The sequence below is a fragment of the Pseudoliparis swirei genome, chromosome 7, assembly GCF_029220125.1.
Source record: "Pseudoliparis swirei isolate HS2019 ecotype Mariana Trench chromosome 7, NWPU_hadal_v1, whole genome shotgun sequence".
Taxonomy (NCBI): Eukaryota; Metazoa; Chordata; class Actinopteri; order Perciformes; family Liparidae; genus Pseudoliparis; species Pseudoliparis swirei.
This window is the reverse complement of record NC_079394.1, coordinates 11,048,725-11,064,946: the sequence shown is the minus strand read 5'-3', so window position 1 is coordinate 11,064,946 and position 16,222 is coordinate 11,048,725. Positions and strand designations below refer to the sequence as shown.

The window sequence follows — 16,222 nt, the reverse complement described above, 5'->3', positions numbered from 1 at the left end:
ATTGACTTTAAGTCTTGTGTATAAATTTAACCACACTAAAAGAAAATTGTATCAATGTATTATTTAACCTTACATCAGGTTTGCCAGAATAGCATGACAATAATAGAGACACAGATGTGATGTTAACTGAAATGAGGTAAATGTGCATGACAGAAATATCAGTAATACGTGTTGTAGAGCATGACGGGTAAAGTAAAGGAGCGGCACGCATTTATTACTTTTTTGAGATAATAAAATGGATTAATATCACAGAAAGAAAAAAGATGGCGTAGTAACTGAGTAGTTCCAGCAGGGGGCAGCAATGTAATCGAGCAGATGCGATAGAACCCCATTGAAGAAGAAGAAGCAGAAGCAGAAGAAGGGAAGTGAACGATACAGATGCTATTCTCAGTTCTTTCGATGTATGCTATTATCCATGATATGCTATTTCAGTTGTAGTGCAGTGAATTTGAAATTAACCAACAATGTCTAGAGTTAAGAACATGAGAAAGTTTGTCAACGAGCGACTGACTGCTGCTGCCGAAGAGATATTTGGAGTTTTTGAAAAAGCGATTGTTGAGTACGAAGAAGAGGTCGACCGTCAGCGCAGACTGCTGGACATCGTTTGGAAACCTGTAATAAAGTTACACAGGACAGGTGTGTAAAGCCATTTATTTAAATGCTCGTATATATGCATTTTCCTGTTACCATCACAGTGGTATCCGATACATTTCCCCCCTGTCCCCCCCAGAGCAACATGTCTCTCAGGAGGAGGAGAAGAAGGGGGAGGAAGATGAGGAAGAGGAGGTTCTTTGTGAGCAGCAGCATCTCTGTATTCAGCAGAGGAGTTCCAGTCTGGACCAAGAGGACCCAGAGCCTCCACAGGTTAAAGAGGAACAGGAGGAACTCTGCACCAGTCAGGAGGGAGAGCAGCTTGAGCTGAAGCAGGAGACTGAGACCTTCATGTTGACTCCTACTCATGAGGAAAGGGACCACAGTGAACCAGAACCAACAGTTGACCACCAGCTCCTCTCTTACTTCTCTCATGTAGCTGAGATTCCAGATCAGATAGGAAGCGAGCATGAACACTTGGAATCAACCAGAAATGCGGAGCCAGAACCAAAGAATCAACATCAGCAAAGCAGAAATTGTTTTAACAACGTACATGAACCTGAAACGTCAATTGTCTATAATTCTCACATGGGTAAAAAGGCTTTCCCATGTGTCTTGTGTAACAAAACGTTTCAGTCCAAGTCACGTTTGATGAAACATATGATTGTACACACAGGTGAAATCCCTGATTCACATAGGTCTATAAAATGTGAAAAGTGTGGAAAAGCTTTTATCTACAAGTCATGCTTACTCATGCACATGAGAACTCATACAGGTGAGAAACCGTATTCTTGCAACATCTGCGGTAAACGATTCACTCAGAAATCTACACTGAATTCCCATTTACGAATTCATACGGGTGAGAAACCATATCCTTGCCAAACATGTGGGAAACGATTCGCTCAGCTATCAATATTGAAATCTCATATGAGAATCCACACGGGTGAAAAGCCATTTACATGCCTCTTATGTGGGAAAACGTTCAGACGTAAATGTGACCTCTCAGTACACATGAGCAGATGCCACTGTGAATGAATTTGACTCATCACTGCACTGAAGAAAAAAGAAAAAAAAACCTGAGGATCAATATCCACAGGAGAAACCATCGGGCTACATCTCTGACAGTGTAACACGTTTTAAATAATGTTAAGATGACCATATCTTTCTATCCCTTTATTGAACTATATTACTGGAATTTCTGTTTGCAAACATCATAATTTACCAAATGAAGGAGAAGTGTGTTTATTGGCTTCTTGAACTTTGTTGCAAGAATGTATTATATGAGTTCATTGTTAACTCTAATGTTGAGCCTCAATTTATTTGTTGATTTTCTTTTAAAATTGGCTCAACTTCATACAAGTTTTCTTTTAGGAGACGAGATGATACACACATTGTTGATGATGTGCTACATGGGGTTCTACTGTTATTTAATCTTGTGTGTATTATAACATTAAAGATGAGTTTGTGATGATTTGAGAATACCAGATTCACGTTGAATACATTTCTTTTCGTCAAGGCTGCAGATGTGGATGCGATGATATTACATTATATTTAGCTGACACTTTTATCCAAAGTCATATTACATTCATACACCGTAGACACAGCTACGGGGAACAATTGAAGGTTAAGTGTCTTGCTCAAGGACACATCGACTAGGGCAGGGTGTGAGCTGGGATCAAACTATCGATCCTCTGATTAAAAGACAGACCTGCTAAACACTGATCGCCCACATCAAACGAAAAAATGGTGGTCTTAGTGAAGAAAAGTTCTGTTTTAAGTGTCCTAATTTAACATAAGATGTGTTTTGATGTGAAGTTAAAGAATGATTTGATAGCGTTTGGTAGTTTGATAAATGTAGCTTCCTCATATTTATCATTGTTGATTTTTCAAAAGTAGTATTTTTAGTGTGTGATGACAAGCGTGTGCAGGGACAAACGAGCATTGGGGTCGGGTGCTACGCAGACCGGGCGGTGGACAGCATGGACGTGGAACATCACCTCGCTAGCGAGGAAAGAGCCTTAGGTTGTGTTGGAGTGGTACCAACGAGATATAGTTGGGCTCAGCTCCACACTGGCTCTGGAAACAAGCTCATGGAGAAGGGTTACACTTTGTCCTTGTTTGTGCTTATGCACCACACAGCAGTTCAGAGTATCCGGCCTTCAAGGAGTCGGTGGGAGGGGTCCTTGAAAGGGCGCCTCCTGCCGACTCCATAGTTCTCCTGGGAGCAGTGTTGCCAGGTCCGTGGTTTTCCCGCGGAATTGGGCTACTTTTGAAGTGTTGCCGCGGGTTGAATTTTTTGTCCGCTGGTTCGGGTAGTAGACCTATTTTGCATGCAAATTACATGAATATCTTTAAATAAAATTCCATATTTTAAATGAAATAATTTATTTACACCCAAATCCTACCAAACTGACTCCAGCTCAGCACATACACACATTTTATTTATGATAATATACTGTATCTAATTACACAAGGCCATTTTAGGACCTAGGTGAAATAACTCTTTCGGGAAAACTGCTTTTAATGCTGTCATACTAAACATTTGGTGTTACTTTGTAGATATTACAATACATTTGGCAATGATAGCAATGCTGTTGGACTTTAAAAGCAGTGTATATGGTTTGGCACGGGCATATTTTGAGTTCTGATATTGGGCTGTTTTTCGGGCTGGTTTTATTGGCCATTGGGCTGGTTTTGTCACACAGACCTGGCAACCCTGAGTGAGAGACGACCTGCAGCAGCACACACACACCTGAGCCTCGCGCAGCGTCTTTTCTTTTCGCGGCTCTTTTTCGGACCAACAGTTATTTAGTAACACGTAAGTACGCCGCATTTTGTCAATGAAGTTACTTAATGAACGGTTCTCAGTTGTATATGTTGGTCAACTGCTTCTATAGTTTACTTTACTTGTGTTGGTTAGCATTGTAACACTGTGTGTTGTTAGCACCGTAAGGTTAGTAGTGGGACGTATTTAATGTATATTGTTGTGTGTTTAACGTGGTCAGGATCAACAGGAAATCATTGACTTGTCTTTATGAATAATATTAGTTTGAATTGGAAATTACTACAGTTCCCCACGTTTAAGATGGGTTCAAGTTCTATGACATGCAGAATATAGAATAATAAGGTCGAAAACACTTAGTTTTCTTGTCTGTCTGCCTATATCTGTGTAATAAATGAAGCTGTTACCTAGTTATTACAAATGCTCATCACTGTTAACGTGAGGGACTCTGTCTATGCGCTGCGTTGTGTTTTGCTGTGCACAGGAGATGAGGGGGTGGCTGAGTATTTCCCCATTTTTTGAATATGTGTGTCTTTTCCATACCTGTGCGTATCTCTACTCGTAGTTACTATAGGACTCGCTCATTCATGTACCGGAACCCCTCCTCTGTTATCCTTCCTACCCGTTCTACTCACACCCAGCACCTGGTCACAGGAGGCCTCTGGAACTGTCAGTCAGCCAACCGCAAGGCCGACTTCATCTCTGGCTTTGCTGTGGAGCAGTCGCTTGACTTCCTGGCTCTCACTGAGACCTGGATCACAGCAGACAACACGTCTACCCCGGCTGCTCTCCTCTGCCTTCTCCTTCAGCCACACACCCAGACCCTCTGGTCGGGGTGGAGCTACAGGTTTACTCATCTCACCCACATGGTGTTTCTGTCCCCACCTCCACTCTTTATCCCACTGACTTTTGAGTTTCATGCGGTGACCGTTACTCATCGGTCCAACTTCACATTGTTGTTCTCTACCGCCCCCTGGTTCTTTGGGAGATTTCTTGGGCCAGAGCTAGACGTCCTCCTATCGAACTTCATGGAACACGGCCCCCGCTCATCCTTCTGGGTGACTTTAACATCCAGACAGAGAAGTCATGTGATCTCTTACTCTTATTGTCTTCCTTTAACCTCTCACTCAGTCCCTCCTCCTACTCACAAAGCCGGCAACCACCTTGACTACATTTTCACAAGAAACTGCTCTACCTCTAACCTCACTGTGACTCCTCTCCATGTCTCTGACCACTTCTTCATCTCTTACTCTCTCTCGCTCTCTGGTACTGACAACCCACCCATATCTACAGACTCTGCACCTGTACGCTGCAACATTCGCACCTCTGTCCCTCCTCTCTTGCCTCCTCTGTCCTATCTGCTCTCCCTCAACTGACTGCTTCTCACCATGCATCCTAACTCTGCCGCAGACACTCTCCTCTCTTCCCTGTCTTCATCTCTTGATTCTCTTTGTCCTTTTAAGACACGACCGGTTCAAATCCTCTCCGGCCCGTGGTTGTCGGGACTCGAAGGCCGAGAGAGAGCCACCCTCTGCGGCGGAAAGAAAATGGCGCAAATCGAATCAAGCGGAAGACTTGCTCTTCTATCAATCTCCTCTCCTCCTTCTCTTCCTCTATCTCTGCAGCCAAAAGCTCGTTCTACCTGACCAAAATTCAGTCTTCCTTCTCTAACCCCAAAAACTCTTCTCTATCTTTTCCAACCTCCTTGATCCCCCTGTCCCCTCCTCCTTCCACCCTTTTTGCCGAGCCACTTTGTCGACTACTTTACAAACAAGATAGCGACATACGCTCCTCCTTTACAAATCCATCTTCTATCACCTCACCAACACTAACTTCTTCATCCCCTCTCTTTCCTCTTTCACCCCTTGTCTCCCAATCAAGTTCTTAGCTTGGTGACCTCCGACCGAACCACCTCGCCTTGACCCCGTCCGTCTCCCATTCTCCAGGCTATTGCTCCTGACCTTCTGACCTTCCTCACCCATCTTATTAACAGCTCCCTCTCAACTGGCTGTTTCCTAACTCTCTGAAGGAGGCGAGAGTCAACCTCTCCTGAAGAAACCCACGCTCGACCCGTCTGAAGTCAGCAACTACAGACCGGTCTCTCTTCTTCCTTTTCTCTCCAAAACTCTGGAGCGAGCTATCTTGAGCCAAGTGTCCTCCTATCTCCACAGTAACAACCTTCTTGACCTCACCAGTCTGGATTCAAGGCCGGCCACTCGACAGAGACGGCCCTCCTTGCTGTCTCTGAGCAGCTTCACACTGCTAGAGCAGCCTCTCTCCTCTGTCCTTATCCTTCTCGACCTTTCTGCAGCATTTGACACCGTGAACCACCAGATCCTGATCTCTTCTCTTCAGGACCTGGGGATCTCAGGCACTGCACTCTTCTTTCTCCTACCTTAAAGACCGCACCTACCGGTAACTTGGAGAGGATCTGTGTCTGATCCTTGTCCTCTCACTACTGGGGTTCCTCAAGGCTCCGTCCTGGGTCCCTCCTCTTCTCTCTGTACACAAATTCTCTCGGCTCTGTCATTCGTTCGCATGGCTTCTCCTACCATAGCTATGCTGATGACACCCAACTGATCTTCCTCTTCCACCGTCCGAAACACGGGTGGCGGCACGAATCTCTGCCTGTCTGACTGACATCTCTCAGTGGATGTCTGCTCACCACCTGAAGATCAACCCTGACAAAACTGAGCTACTATTCCTTCCAGGAAAGGCTCCCCACCCACGACCTGACTATCACCTTCAACAGCTCTGTGTTGGCCCCTACCCGGACTGCCAGGAACCTCGGGTGACACTCGACAGTCAACTCTCCCTGACGGCCAACATCGCTGCGACAGCCAGCGTTCCTGTAGGTACATGCTGCACAACATCAGGAGAATCGTCCTCTTCTTACTCAGAAGGCGGGCGCAGGTTCTGATCCAGGCTCTGGTCATTTCACGCCTCGACTACTGCAACTCCCTCCTGGCTGGTCTACCTGCTAAGGCCATCCGACCCCTGCAGCTCATCCAGAATGCAGCAGCTCGACTGGTCTTCAGCCTCCCGAAATTCACCCACACCACTCCGCTCCTCCGCTCTCCACTGGTTACCGGTGGCTGCTCGCATCCGCTTCAAAACACTGGTCCTGGCGTACTGCGTGCTCTAGACGGATCGGGCCCGTCTACATCCGGGATATGGTCACACCGTACACCGCACGTTAGCTCCGCTCGGCAACAGCCAATCGACTTGTGCCTCCTGCACCTCGAGCTAATCACTCGAAATCCAGACTGTTTGCTGTCCTGGCTCCTCAGTGGTGGAACGAGCTCCCCACTGACATCAGGACAGCAGAAAGTCTCTACATCTTCCGTCGGAGACTGAAAACACACCTTTTCCGACTATATCTGGATTAAAACACAGATTAGGATTTCAGTGGCACTTAGATAGCACTTACTTATGGTACTTTTGTAGTTCGACTATGTTGAGGAAATGTTACTTCCTGTATTCTTGTTGTTCTTAGTTTGTACTCTAGGTTGAAATGCACTTATTGTAAGTCGCTTTGGATAAAAGCGTCTGCTAAATGACATGTAATGTAATGTAATGATGAAGAAGACCACCAACTTCTTCCCAGGCAGGAAGGCGGTGTCGTTCCCATCGGGCCTCCGATGAGGCCATGAGGATTAAAACAGATCCCTCGCTTCAGGACAAGTCTCCTGCTCAGCTCCAGCATCGCGTGAGCACCAATGCTCTCACCGCGCTCCTTCACCGACAGGAGTTGATGGGGGAGTACGTCCTGCAGTTTGGTAAATACAAGGGGAAATTATTCAGATGGCTCCTAGAAAATGACATTGGCTACGCCATCTACCTGATGAAAGCGGTAGAAGAAGAGGAGAGCAACTGTGGGATCGAAACTTTGTTCCAAAGCACATGCAAAGCTAGCGTCCCACACCTCTTCTGCAGAGCCGGGGATACCAGCAGCACCATTCCTTCCTGGGGGTACATGTTCTACTTTTCTTCATTGCAATGAGAAAGGATATTTAAATGTTGATTATTTTAATGTCTCACTTGCCTTTCCTGATTTGATCTCACTCCTCTCTAGATTCACCATCTCAGAATAAGGCCCCTGTGGACACACGGAGACACACGGTCCTGGATCAAGGTGTGCATTTCTGTGACATTGTTGTAACCACGGAGCTCTCTTCCCTGTCCTCCGATTGTACATGTACTGTCATGTTGTTTTGGGTTTTACATCTCTTCCATGTGCAGCTCCTCCCGTCTCTGTCGACGCTTCACCCCAGCTTGCAGCCTCTGTCCCTGGTCGTGATCAGGATGTGGCTCAGTGGCTCTCAGCAGCCGAGGCTGTGGATGAAGGCGGAGCTAGAGGGGTTGGGGCTGTGGCCAGGGTCACGTCCAGTACGCCACCTGATGAACATGCCGTCTGTGATGTCATCCACCTCAAGCAGAGCTCATTGACTTGATCTCTGACCTGCCATCCCTGAAGTACATCCAGCTTCACCCTTTTTTCATCTGGAAGCCGGAGCACGCGCTCATGGAGAGGGTGAGGAACAATTACGTGTTGCCCTGTCTCCACGGTTGTCCTAACCCTCATGTCGCTTCGTCTGGAGTTGGGAGGCCCAGAGTCATCATCGGCACCAGCAGCCATTACTACATTTTAGCCTCACGTGTAGGGGCTGTAAGAAGTACTGACGAGCCCCAGTGGCTGGAGATGCTGCCGCAGCGCTTCCGTGACATTGTGCCGACTTTCTGATGCACAAAAAGGCCGTCTGCAAGTCAGTGATGGAGAGATGAGGCGCAGCGGTAGGTCACCGGAGGACATGGACCAAGCAGCTGACGGAGACGCTCCATCTCAAGTCCGAGAGAGCTCACCTGGCCTACCTGCTGAGCGTGCAGAACGTCAGGGATGCGGAGGCAGGGCTCTCCGGCCAGAGAACCATCACTGGGCTCCTCAGACAGGCCGACGCTCCAGAGGCATTTGGCGGCTACTCCGATGCTGATGGCTGGTGTGGAGTCTCCATTTCATCCCACCTCACTCTGCTGCTACAGGGGAGCTTCAGACAGGCGCTGAGGTCCGACCACACCCGCAAAGTGGCGAGGAAGGTGGTGCTCTCATCCGGCACCATGTCATCATACGCCGTGATGAACGAGAACTGGATGATCCTGAGCTGATGCTGCAGTCAGAGTGGACCGGTCCCTTCATGCGATGTATGAGGGTCTGAGTCAACGCTACACTGCAGCTGGAGTGGAGAAGGCCGGCTTCCAGCGGGTGGACAGGCATGAAGAACTAGTTTCAGTTTAAAACATAATTTTCAGTTTTTGACTTGGACGTTATATAGTTTAGTTGTCTTGGGGTTTTTTTAATGAAAAGATATAATTAGTTGGAACACTTCAGGTTGATTTATTTTATATTGTAAAATATATTGAGGCTCAATTTGTACTCAATAAATTGTGAGATGTTTTTAGCTGTGAATTTATTTCCCATGTTTTAGGGACTGCTGTGCTGCCTTCGGGGTCCTGCAGGCTGGAGCTCAGGGGCAGCTCTTGTGGGACTGCTGGAGGACCTCAGAGGCATCGTCTGGGAACCTGGAGAACACCAGCGCCTCAAGGACCAAGTTCAACAACGATATAACCATCGAGTTGGACTTGTTCCACTGCATGCGGCGCTTCAGTCTCGGAGCATCACTCTCTCTCCACCTTTCTGCCAGTTCCTCTCTGCAGCCTTCCTCGTTGTGGACCAGGGAGATCTCCAGAGGCTCAAGGAGCCGAACACCTTCTGTGGGATCTCTCCTCCTAATCCCACCAAGCTGCACATGAGAGCGCTGCAGGTCCAAGGTGCCACAGCCCCGAGAGCTGCTGCAGAGGGTGGAAGACGTCCTCCATCACTTCTACATCTCAAAAGATGTCAACCTGCTCCTCTACAAATCCTCCATGTTAAAGATATGAAGGATGCAGCGTGTGCACATCTTGAGAGGCTGCCTGAGCGACCCTGAGGTGGGGGAGGGAACCCTGTACAGGTTTGGTGGCACCTTGCAGCTGAACTACACCGAGGGAGAGGGAGCTGCTGCACCCATCTGGATCCCTGAGAGAGGCCTCTCTCAGCAGGAGGGCTTCCACTTTCACCAAGCCCAGTGGGTCACAGGGAACCGGGTTTCCTGTGAAGTAAGTAAGTAAGTAATTTATTTTCCATAAGTACATACATAACGTGTACATACTGACAGACATTAGCAACAGAAAAAATGTACGAATGGAGGACCGTCCAAAGACCGAGGTCTGTAGGCTCCTCTGAGATGAGGAGTTGGACGGCCCCTCCCCTAACCCTTTAGCCCCGCCCCTCCCAACTACTACAGGCACACAGACAGTACACACACATATGGATCAAAATATAAAATGTCGTACAAGCAACAACAACAAAAAACAACAGGAAAAAGAAAGAGACATAGTAAAAATAATAATAAAGGTAAATGTGAACTTCTGATAACTTAGAAAAAAAAAATAATATCACGAACATCAAATTATGTATATACATTTTATTTTAAATATCTTTCCTCTATTGTACTGTGCCGCCAGGCTGTATATCAATATTAATAACTTTCAAAATGAAGTGAGATGGCGTTTAAGGCGAGAACCAAATGCCTTGGTGGTGGATGCTGATTTGACCTCGTCCGGAATTTGGCTCCAGAGCTTTGGACCTCGACAGATAAAGCTTTTAAATACAATGTCGACTGTATGTTTATTTATATGTGAACTATTCCAGGCGCAGGCCATGACAGTGGTGGTGCGCTGGAACTTCCGGAGACTGGTTGACCTGAAGCTGCCCGGTGTGGAGCTGCCAGGCGTGTTCGACCCCGTGTTGATAGCAGAGCTGAACAATTTGTCTGCAAAGGTGACGGCAAAGGCAAAATATCCAGCGCTGCAGGTCACCAACGGAGACACAGGAGAGAGATTCGGTCTGGACTATGTGGAGCGTTGCTGTCGTCCTGTTCCTCTCAACTGGGACAAGCACAAGACACAGCCAAGCATAGCCGCTGCGGTCGCCAAGGAGACGGAGCATCCTGCAGCTGTAGAGGCCACAGACCGTCAGGTTATACAGATAAATGACCCGTCAATTATCAATAATCATGATCAGATTGTGAATACTTATTGTCCTCTCCGTGTGACGCTTCATTTCAGGAGACCAGTGCCACTGTGAGGGAAGCTCCATCCAGTCTTGTGCCCATCCTGTCCTTCCACGAGGGGTCTGACGTAAAGTTCCAGCCGCCCTGGAGGCCGTCGTCTGCTCCAGGTAAATTAAACCCCGACCACCCTCATATGGACTTTGCACTGAGAACCAGCCGTGTAAATAAAAGACAGAATAACAAGACAATCGTCTTAATATATTGTTTATTTACAATAATCCTGAAAATATAAAAAACACATCACCATATAATTGTATTCTCCCAAGAAACACTGTAATCAACATGTGCTTTATACGCTGTATTTATCTACAGCACCGCTGCTCGTATCCTCCTCTCCATATAGCCGCTCGCACCGGACTGATGAAAACAGGAGGCATCGTCCAGGTGCTGGACTACGGCCGGTGGACAGAAGGTGCCATCGACGGGCTTCTGATAAAACACCACTGAGCTCCACGCATGCTGAAGCAGGTGGATGACGACTACGCCGCCATGGTCCAGAGGGGGTGCACTGACCCTCACAGTTTGTTACATCCGACCACATGCCAACATATCTCCAGATATGTCAAGCATCTGGCCAAAAGAAAACCCACCAGCTCCTCTCTGAACACCAGCCCAGAGAAGGTGTTGGAGACACAGCAGCTGTGGCAGAGCTTGACCACCGGCAGCCAAACGGTCAGTGTGCCGGTCATCACCATGCCTCCTGCAACCGTCAACCCTCCAGCTGTGGCTCCTCTCAAGGAGGAGTCACTGAGCCGGGATGCAGTGGAGAAGATGGTGGCTGAGATCCTGGACAAGCAGCAGCAGCAACATCCGCAGCAGAAGATGACGAGGAACTGTCTGGCCTGCGCTCAGCCAAAGTCCCGCTACCTTGCCGACGGTTCCTCGGTTCATTTATTCTTCCAGACCAAGACAGTTAAAGATTTCTACTGCTCCACCAATGTCTTTAAGACGTATGCATGCGAAGGCCTGAAAGACCCCCGCATGTCCTTTGAGGACTTTGCAGCGTCTCCTTTCTTTGAGCGCGAGCTGGAGGCCGCCAAGCAGAGGGGGGCCGAGTGGAAGAAGGTGAAGGAAGAAGAGGAAGAAGAGGAAGTCGGCAGAGCCGCTGCCGACAGGTCGCCTGTGCCGCTGAGGCAAGGCCCCGGCAGCCCTCATGTTCACAGCTGCTTCCCCGGGGTGTTGGGGAAGTACGTCTACTGCCCCTCCAGGGTGTTCTCCCTGTACAAGGACCAGGGCATGGGGAAGGAGATGGCCTGGGGGGACTTCACACAGTCCGCTTTCTATGAGGCGGAGAGAGACAGATGGGTCACAGAGAGGAAGAAGAGACCACACACATATATAGTATGAGTAATACTAATTAAATGATACAATAAGAATTATTGGACAAATATAAGCAGCATTATTGCATTGATATTGATTGCAAATATATATGTCCAGTACATGAGAATGTATATAATTATTGTTTTGGAATAAATATCGATATTTTACTAGAATAAATACAATTATTGCTGTATATAAATATTATATAATAATGTAAATATATATAAAATGTGTATCCATCCTGACATTTGAAAAGCTAAAACCAGGTCATGTTGCTGATTGTTTCAGCACTTATATTATAAATATGTTTTTGAATACACTACTCTATGTGTGTGTGTGTGTTTGTGTATGTATGTGTGTATGTATATGTCTATATATATATATGGTTGTTTTATTATATGTATAATAATGTAATAATTATGTATGCATGTACATATATACTTATATGGGATTCACATGTTCATTTCATTGGTTTTATATTTTTTATTTGTTCATTTTAGACTTCAGCTGTGTTTTATATATCTATATATATATATATGGATATACAGTATATGCATATATATGGATATACAGTATATGCATATATATGGATAAATATATGCATGGATATATATATGGCATATGCATATATATATATACTGTATTTAATTAGTTTTTTATTCATTTCATTTGTTTTATATTATTTCTTTTTTTCATTTTAGAATTCAGCTGTGTTTATATATATATGTGTATATATATATGTGTATTTATATATATATATGTGTATATATATATATATATGTGTATATATATATATCAGGCATGAAAACGGGTCAGGGGTGAAAAAGGTGAGGAGGATAGGCGCGCGGGGGGTGCTGGTGGTGACTTCCACGAACATCGATGTTGGACGTTGTATGATAATCTATAGGTCCTCCATTCTGACACAAAGTCAGTGATCGGGCCCTATAATACTATAATAATAGTAATATTGTGTATAATATGGTCATTCATGAACCAACTTGCTTTTTTTGTTGTTGGCGTGAACAAGTCTTCAAGTCTTGTGCTCTGCTGAGCCTTAAGTCTGTTCCTCGAGTCTGTTCTGCCTCTACCTGGTTGTCACGATCTTCTATACCATACCTGCCATAAATATCATGATACAATACCATAAAAACAGTATACCATAAATACGATACTGGTATATTTATCTATAATAGTAATAAATAAAATATCTGTATGGTTCACTTTTTACCAACTTTTTCAACACTTCACAAATAGCAGTAATATTAGTATTAATACAGCAAGATATTAATGAAACTACATTGAACCATCATAGCATTGATCAATGATTATACACTATGAGGTCGTTAGGAAGAGCAGCTGTAGAGTTACAGAACTTTACAGACTGAACTTAAACATTTCATTTCTGGCATCTTTTTTTATTTTTATTTTTAAAGCCGAAAATTCTGCCACTTAACGCCCCTCGCTGTGAGCGCTGCGCTGCGCGTGCAAACAGCTTGACACGGAGCAGCGCGTGCGCTCTGATCGCTCTTTTAATGAAGTATTGAGACTAAAAATATGCTAAATCACATCGCTCTTAACGTACGGGTACTTTGTTAGCATCGCTCCACCGTGCAGCACGACAGCAGCAGAAGTAGCGTCTAACATTCAAGCTAACCTAAACCACCAAACGCTGAAGACATCTGAACGCTGATTGGCCGAGACGCGACACGTCCCATCAAAGATGTTTTATTGCGAAGAGCAACACTTCACACTTTCTCCGCGTCCCACTCCAATCTCATAAACGCCGGCCGGCCAATTGACCCGCCCCCCCCACCCCAAAACAAGAACTCTTCGGATCTACACGATTCACGTAAGTCACCTATTTTGGTTTCAAAACGGCGAATTTCGCTGAAAGGTGAGGGATTCTCATGCCTGGACCAGATGATACAGAGTTCATCAGGATGAGCAGCTGGAGAGTTACAGTAACAGAACTTTACAGACTGAACTTAAACATTTCACTTCTGGCATCTTTTTTAATTTTTATTTTTAAAGCCGAAAATTCCGCCACTTAACGGTACTCGCTGCGTAGTGTGCGCAGACAGCTCGACACGGAGCAGCGCGTGCGCTCTGATCGCTCTTTTAATGAAGTATCGATACAAAAAATATGCTAAATCACATCGCTCTTAACGTACGGGTACTTTGTTAGGATCGCTACACCGTGCAGCGTGACAGCAGCAGATAGCGGGCTAACATTCAAGTTAACCTAAACCACCAAACGCTGAAGACATCTTGACGCTGATTGGCCGAGACGCGACACGTGCCCATCAAAGATGTTCTATTGCGAAAAGCACCACTCCACATTTTCTCCGTGTCCCACTCCAATCTCATAAACGCCGGCCGGCCAATTGACCCCCCCCCAAACCAAAACTCTTTGGATCTACACGGTTCCCCCAAGGCACCTATTTTGGTTTCAAAACGGCGAATTTCGCCGAAAGGTGAGGGATTCTCATGCCTGATATATATATATATATTCACAAATCCCATCAACCATTCTGTGAATCTCGCCAAACCTCCCTACCAGGGGGTGTGAGGATCTTATGGCAGAGACACACGAGGTGACTCAAACCGAAACCCCCCCCACCTGCAGAAGGTGTAGGTGATTCTACACCCGGGAAAGTGTAGGAAAATTGCCTACAAACCCCCCCCGTGTGTCGGCAATGGCCGACACTCAGGGGAGGGCAGGCAAATCCCTAGAACCTTCGCCAACTGCCTTCTAAGGGACTCACAGATCCGCCCCACTCCTTTCAATGAAGGAGCAGTGCCGCCTGCTGGAAATCACTAGTATTACACACTCTTCTCTGCTCTTCCATTCGAGCAGTTACCCACCCTTGACTTTAGAGTAGAGACTGTGTCTGTCCCACGGCCACTTCAATTAAATAAATCAAAGTAAGCAGAAGAGGAGTACAATAACCTTATACAAGTTAACACAATTGTTTCAGCAGTGCATAACAAAATAGGTCTATTAAATGTGGTCTCCTAAATTGATCTCTGTCATCTATCCTGTATTTACTGAATGATTTAATATCACATTAATTTATGTTTTCTAACTGAAACCTAGCTGAACCATGAAGAATATATGCCTGAATGAATCGACCTCAAGTCATGTTAATACTCACATTCACCGAGGCACGGTCAGTGGCGGGTGGAGTAGCAGCCATCTTTGAATAAGACTAATAATTAATCCTCAGCAAAAGTACACACCTCATTTTTGAAAGCCTTGTTCTTAGTCTTTCACATCCAACCTGGAAAACACACAATAATTCGATTTGTGATTCTGTACGACCACCAGGTCCCATATTCAGGTTTATATCTGAATTCTCAAATTTATATCAAGTTGGTTCACCAAACCGATAGTTAATATTGTTGAGATTTTAATATCCATGTGGATGTTGATAATGATTGCCCTTAGTGCTGCATTCATCTCCTTGTTGAACAAATTGGCTTCTGTCAGAAGTGAAACCCTCACAGCTTTAGCTGCGCTTGATCTTGTTCTTATGGCGTTGACATTGGTGTTTGAGCGTCTTCCCCAGAATCCTCTTCTGTCAGACCCACAACCTGCCTTTGATTTATACTACGGAGTGCCTCAAATTGAGTCAAAATTTCTACTGCTAGATGTCTAACTGATAGTGCTGTAACAGCTAAATTTAAAGGCGATTCCCAGCTGTATTTGATTCGATACTGCGTCTCAATATAACAGAGGGACTCCTGGTCTAACTTTAGTCCGTCCCAGATTAGTCATCTTGTTGACAGTGCCATAGGCTCTGAGAATGGCGCAGGGACTCGATAGCCCCTCTGAAGAAGAAGACAGTGAGGAAGGGAGGTTTGCTCCTGGTATAACCCTCAGACCCGCAAACTGAGCAAGCGTCACGAGCTTGAGCGCATGTAAGCTCAACTAATCCTGAAGAATCCCATACAGTTTGTGATGCTTAAAACATATAAGAAGGCCCTCCATGTGTGAACAGCTGCCTCCCATCAACCGTGAAAAAAAATAAAAACAACCCAGGTTTCTCTCAGCACTGCTAGCCAGGCTGACAGAGAGTCACAGCTCGGGGCCAGGCATTCCCTATAAAACCTTGGAGTGGTGGCCATTTTGAACTTTGCTAATGAAAGATTTTTAACTGTGGGACAAGATTAATAATCTTGCCCACTAACCGTTGCAATCTGTCTATAGTAGAATGGCCTTGAAACCATGTAATAACCCTGAATTGTATGTTTGGAGGTTTTCTATCAACCGTGGTAATTGGCCTGGCGGTTTCTGCTTGACCGCGTCTACCTGTCTCTTGGACCCCACATCCGGCGGGGCTGCTTAAAGGCGTTTGCC

General features: G+C 45.8%; 2 protein-coding genes across 7 annotated transcripts; both read left to right on the top strand.

The window, feature by feature from the left end:
- Nucleotides 1-387: 387 nt before the first annotated feature.
- On the top strand, nucleotides 388-2,075 carry LOC130196874 (zinc finger protein OZF-like). Its single transcript, XM_056419263.1, has 2 exons — nucleotides 388-636; nucleotides 731-2,075. Exons 1-2 carry the CDS (start codon nucleotides 465-467, stop codon nucleotides 1,624-1,626), a joined length of 1,068 nt encoding a protein of 355 aa, XP_056275238.1. The 5' UTR covers nucleotides 388-464; the 3' UTR covers nucleotides 1,627-2,075.
- Nucleotides 2,076-7,158: 5,083 nt separating this feature from the next.
- Nucleotides 7,159-12,348, top strand: LOC130196876 (uncharacterized). Of its 6 annotated transcripts, XM_056419272.1 has the most exons (6): nucleotides 7,159-7,345; nucleotides 7,449-7,508; nucleotides 7,616-9,526; nucleotides 10,251-10,448; nucleotides 10,538-10,649; nucleotides 10,886-11,001. In XM_056419272.1, the coding sequence occupies exons 3-6, from the start codon at nucleotides 9,314-9,316 to the stop codon at nucleotides 10,987-10,989; spliced, it is 627 nt and encodes a 208-aa protein (XP_056275247.1). In that variant the 5' UTR covers nucleotides 7,159-7,345; nucleotides 7,449-7,508; nucleotides 7,616-9,313; the 3' UTR covers nucleotides 10,990-11,001. The 6 variants fall into 6 exon arrangements, with proteins under 6 accessions (XP_056275247.1, XP_056275246.1, XP_056275245.1 ...); XM_056419271.1 differs by lacking the exons at nucleotides 7,159-7,345; nucleotides 7,449-7,508 and having other exon boundaries at nucleotides 8,740-9,526; nucleotides 10,855-12,348; XM_056419270.1 differs by lacking the exons at nucleotides 7,159-7,345; nucleotides 7,449-7,508 and having other exon boundaries at nucleotides 8,740-9,530; nucleotides 10,855-12,348.
- Nucleotides 12,349-16,222: the final 3,874 nt, after the last annotated feature.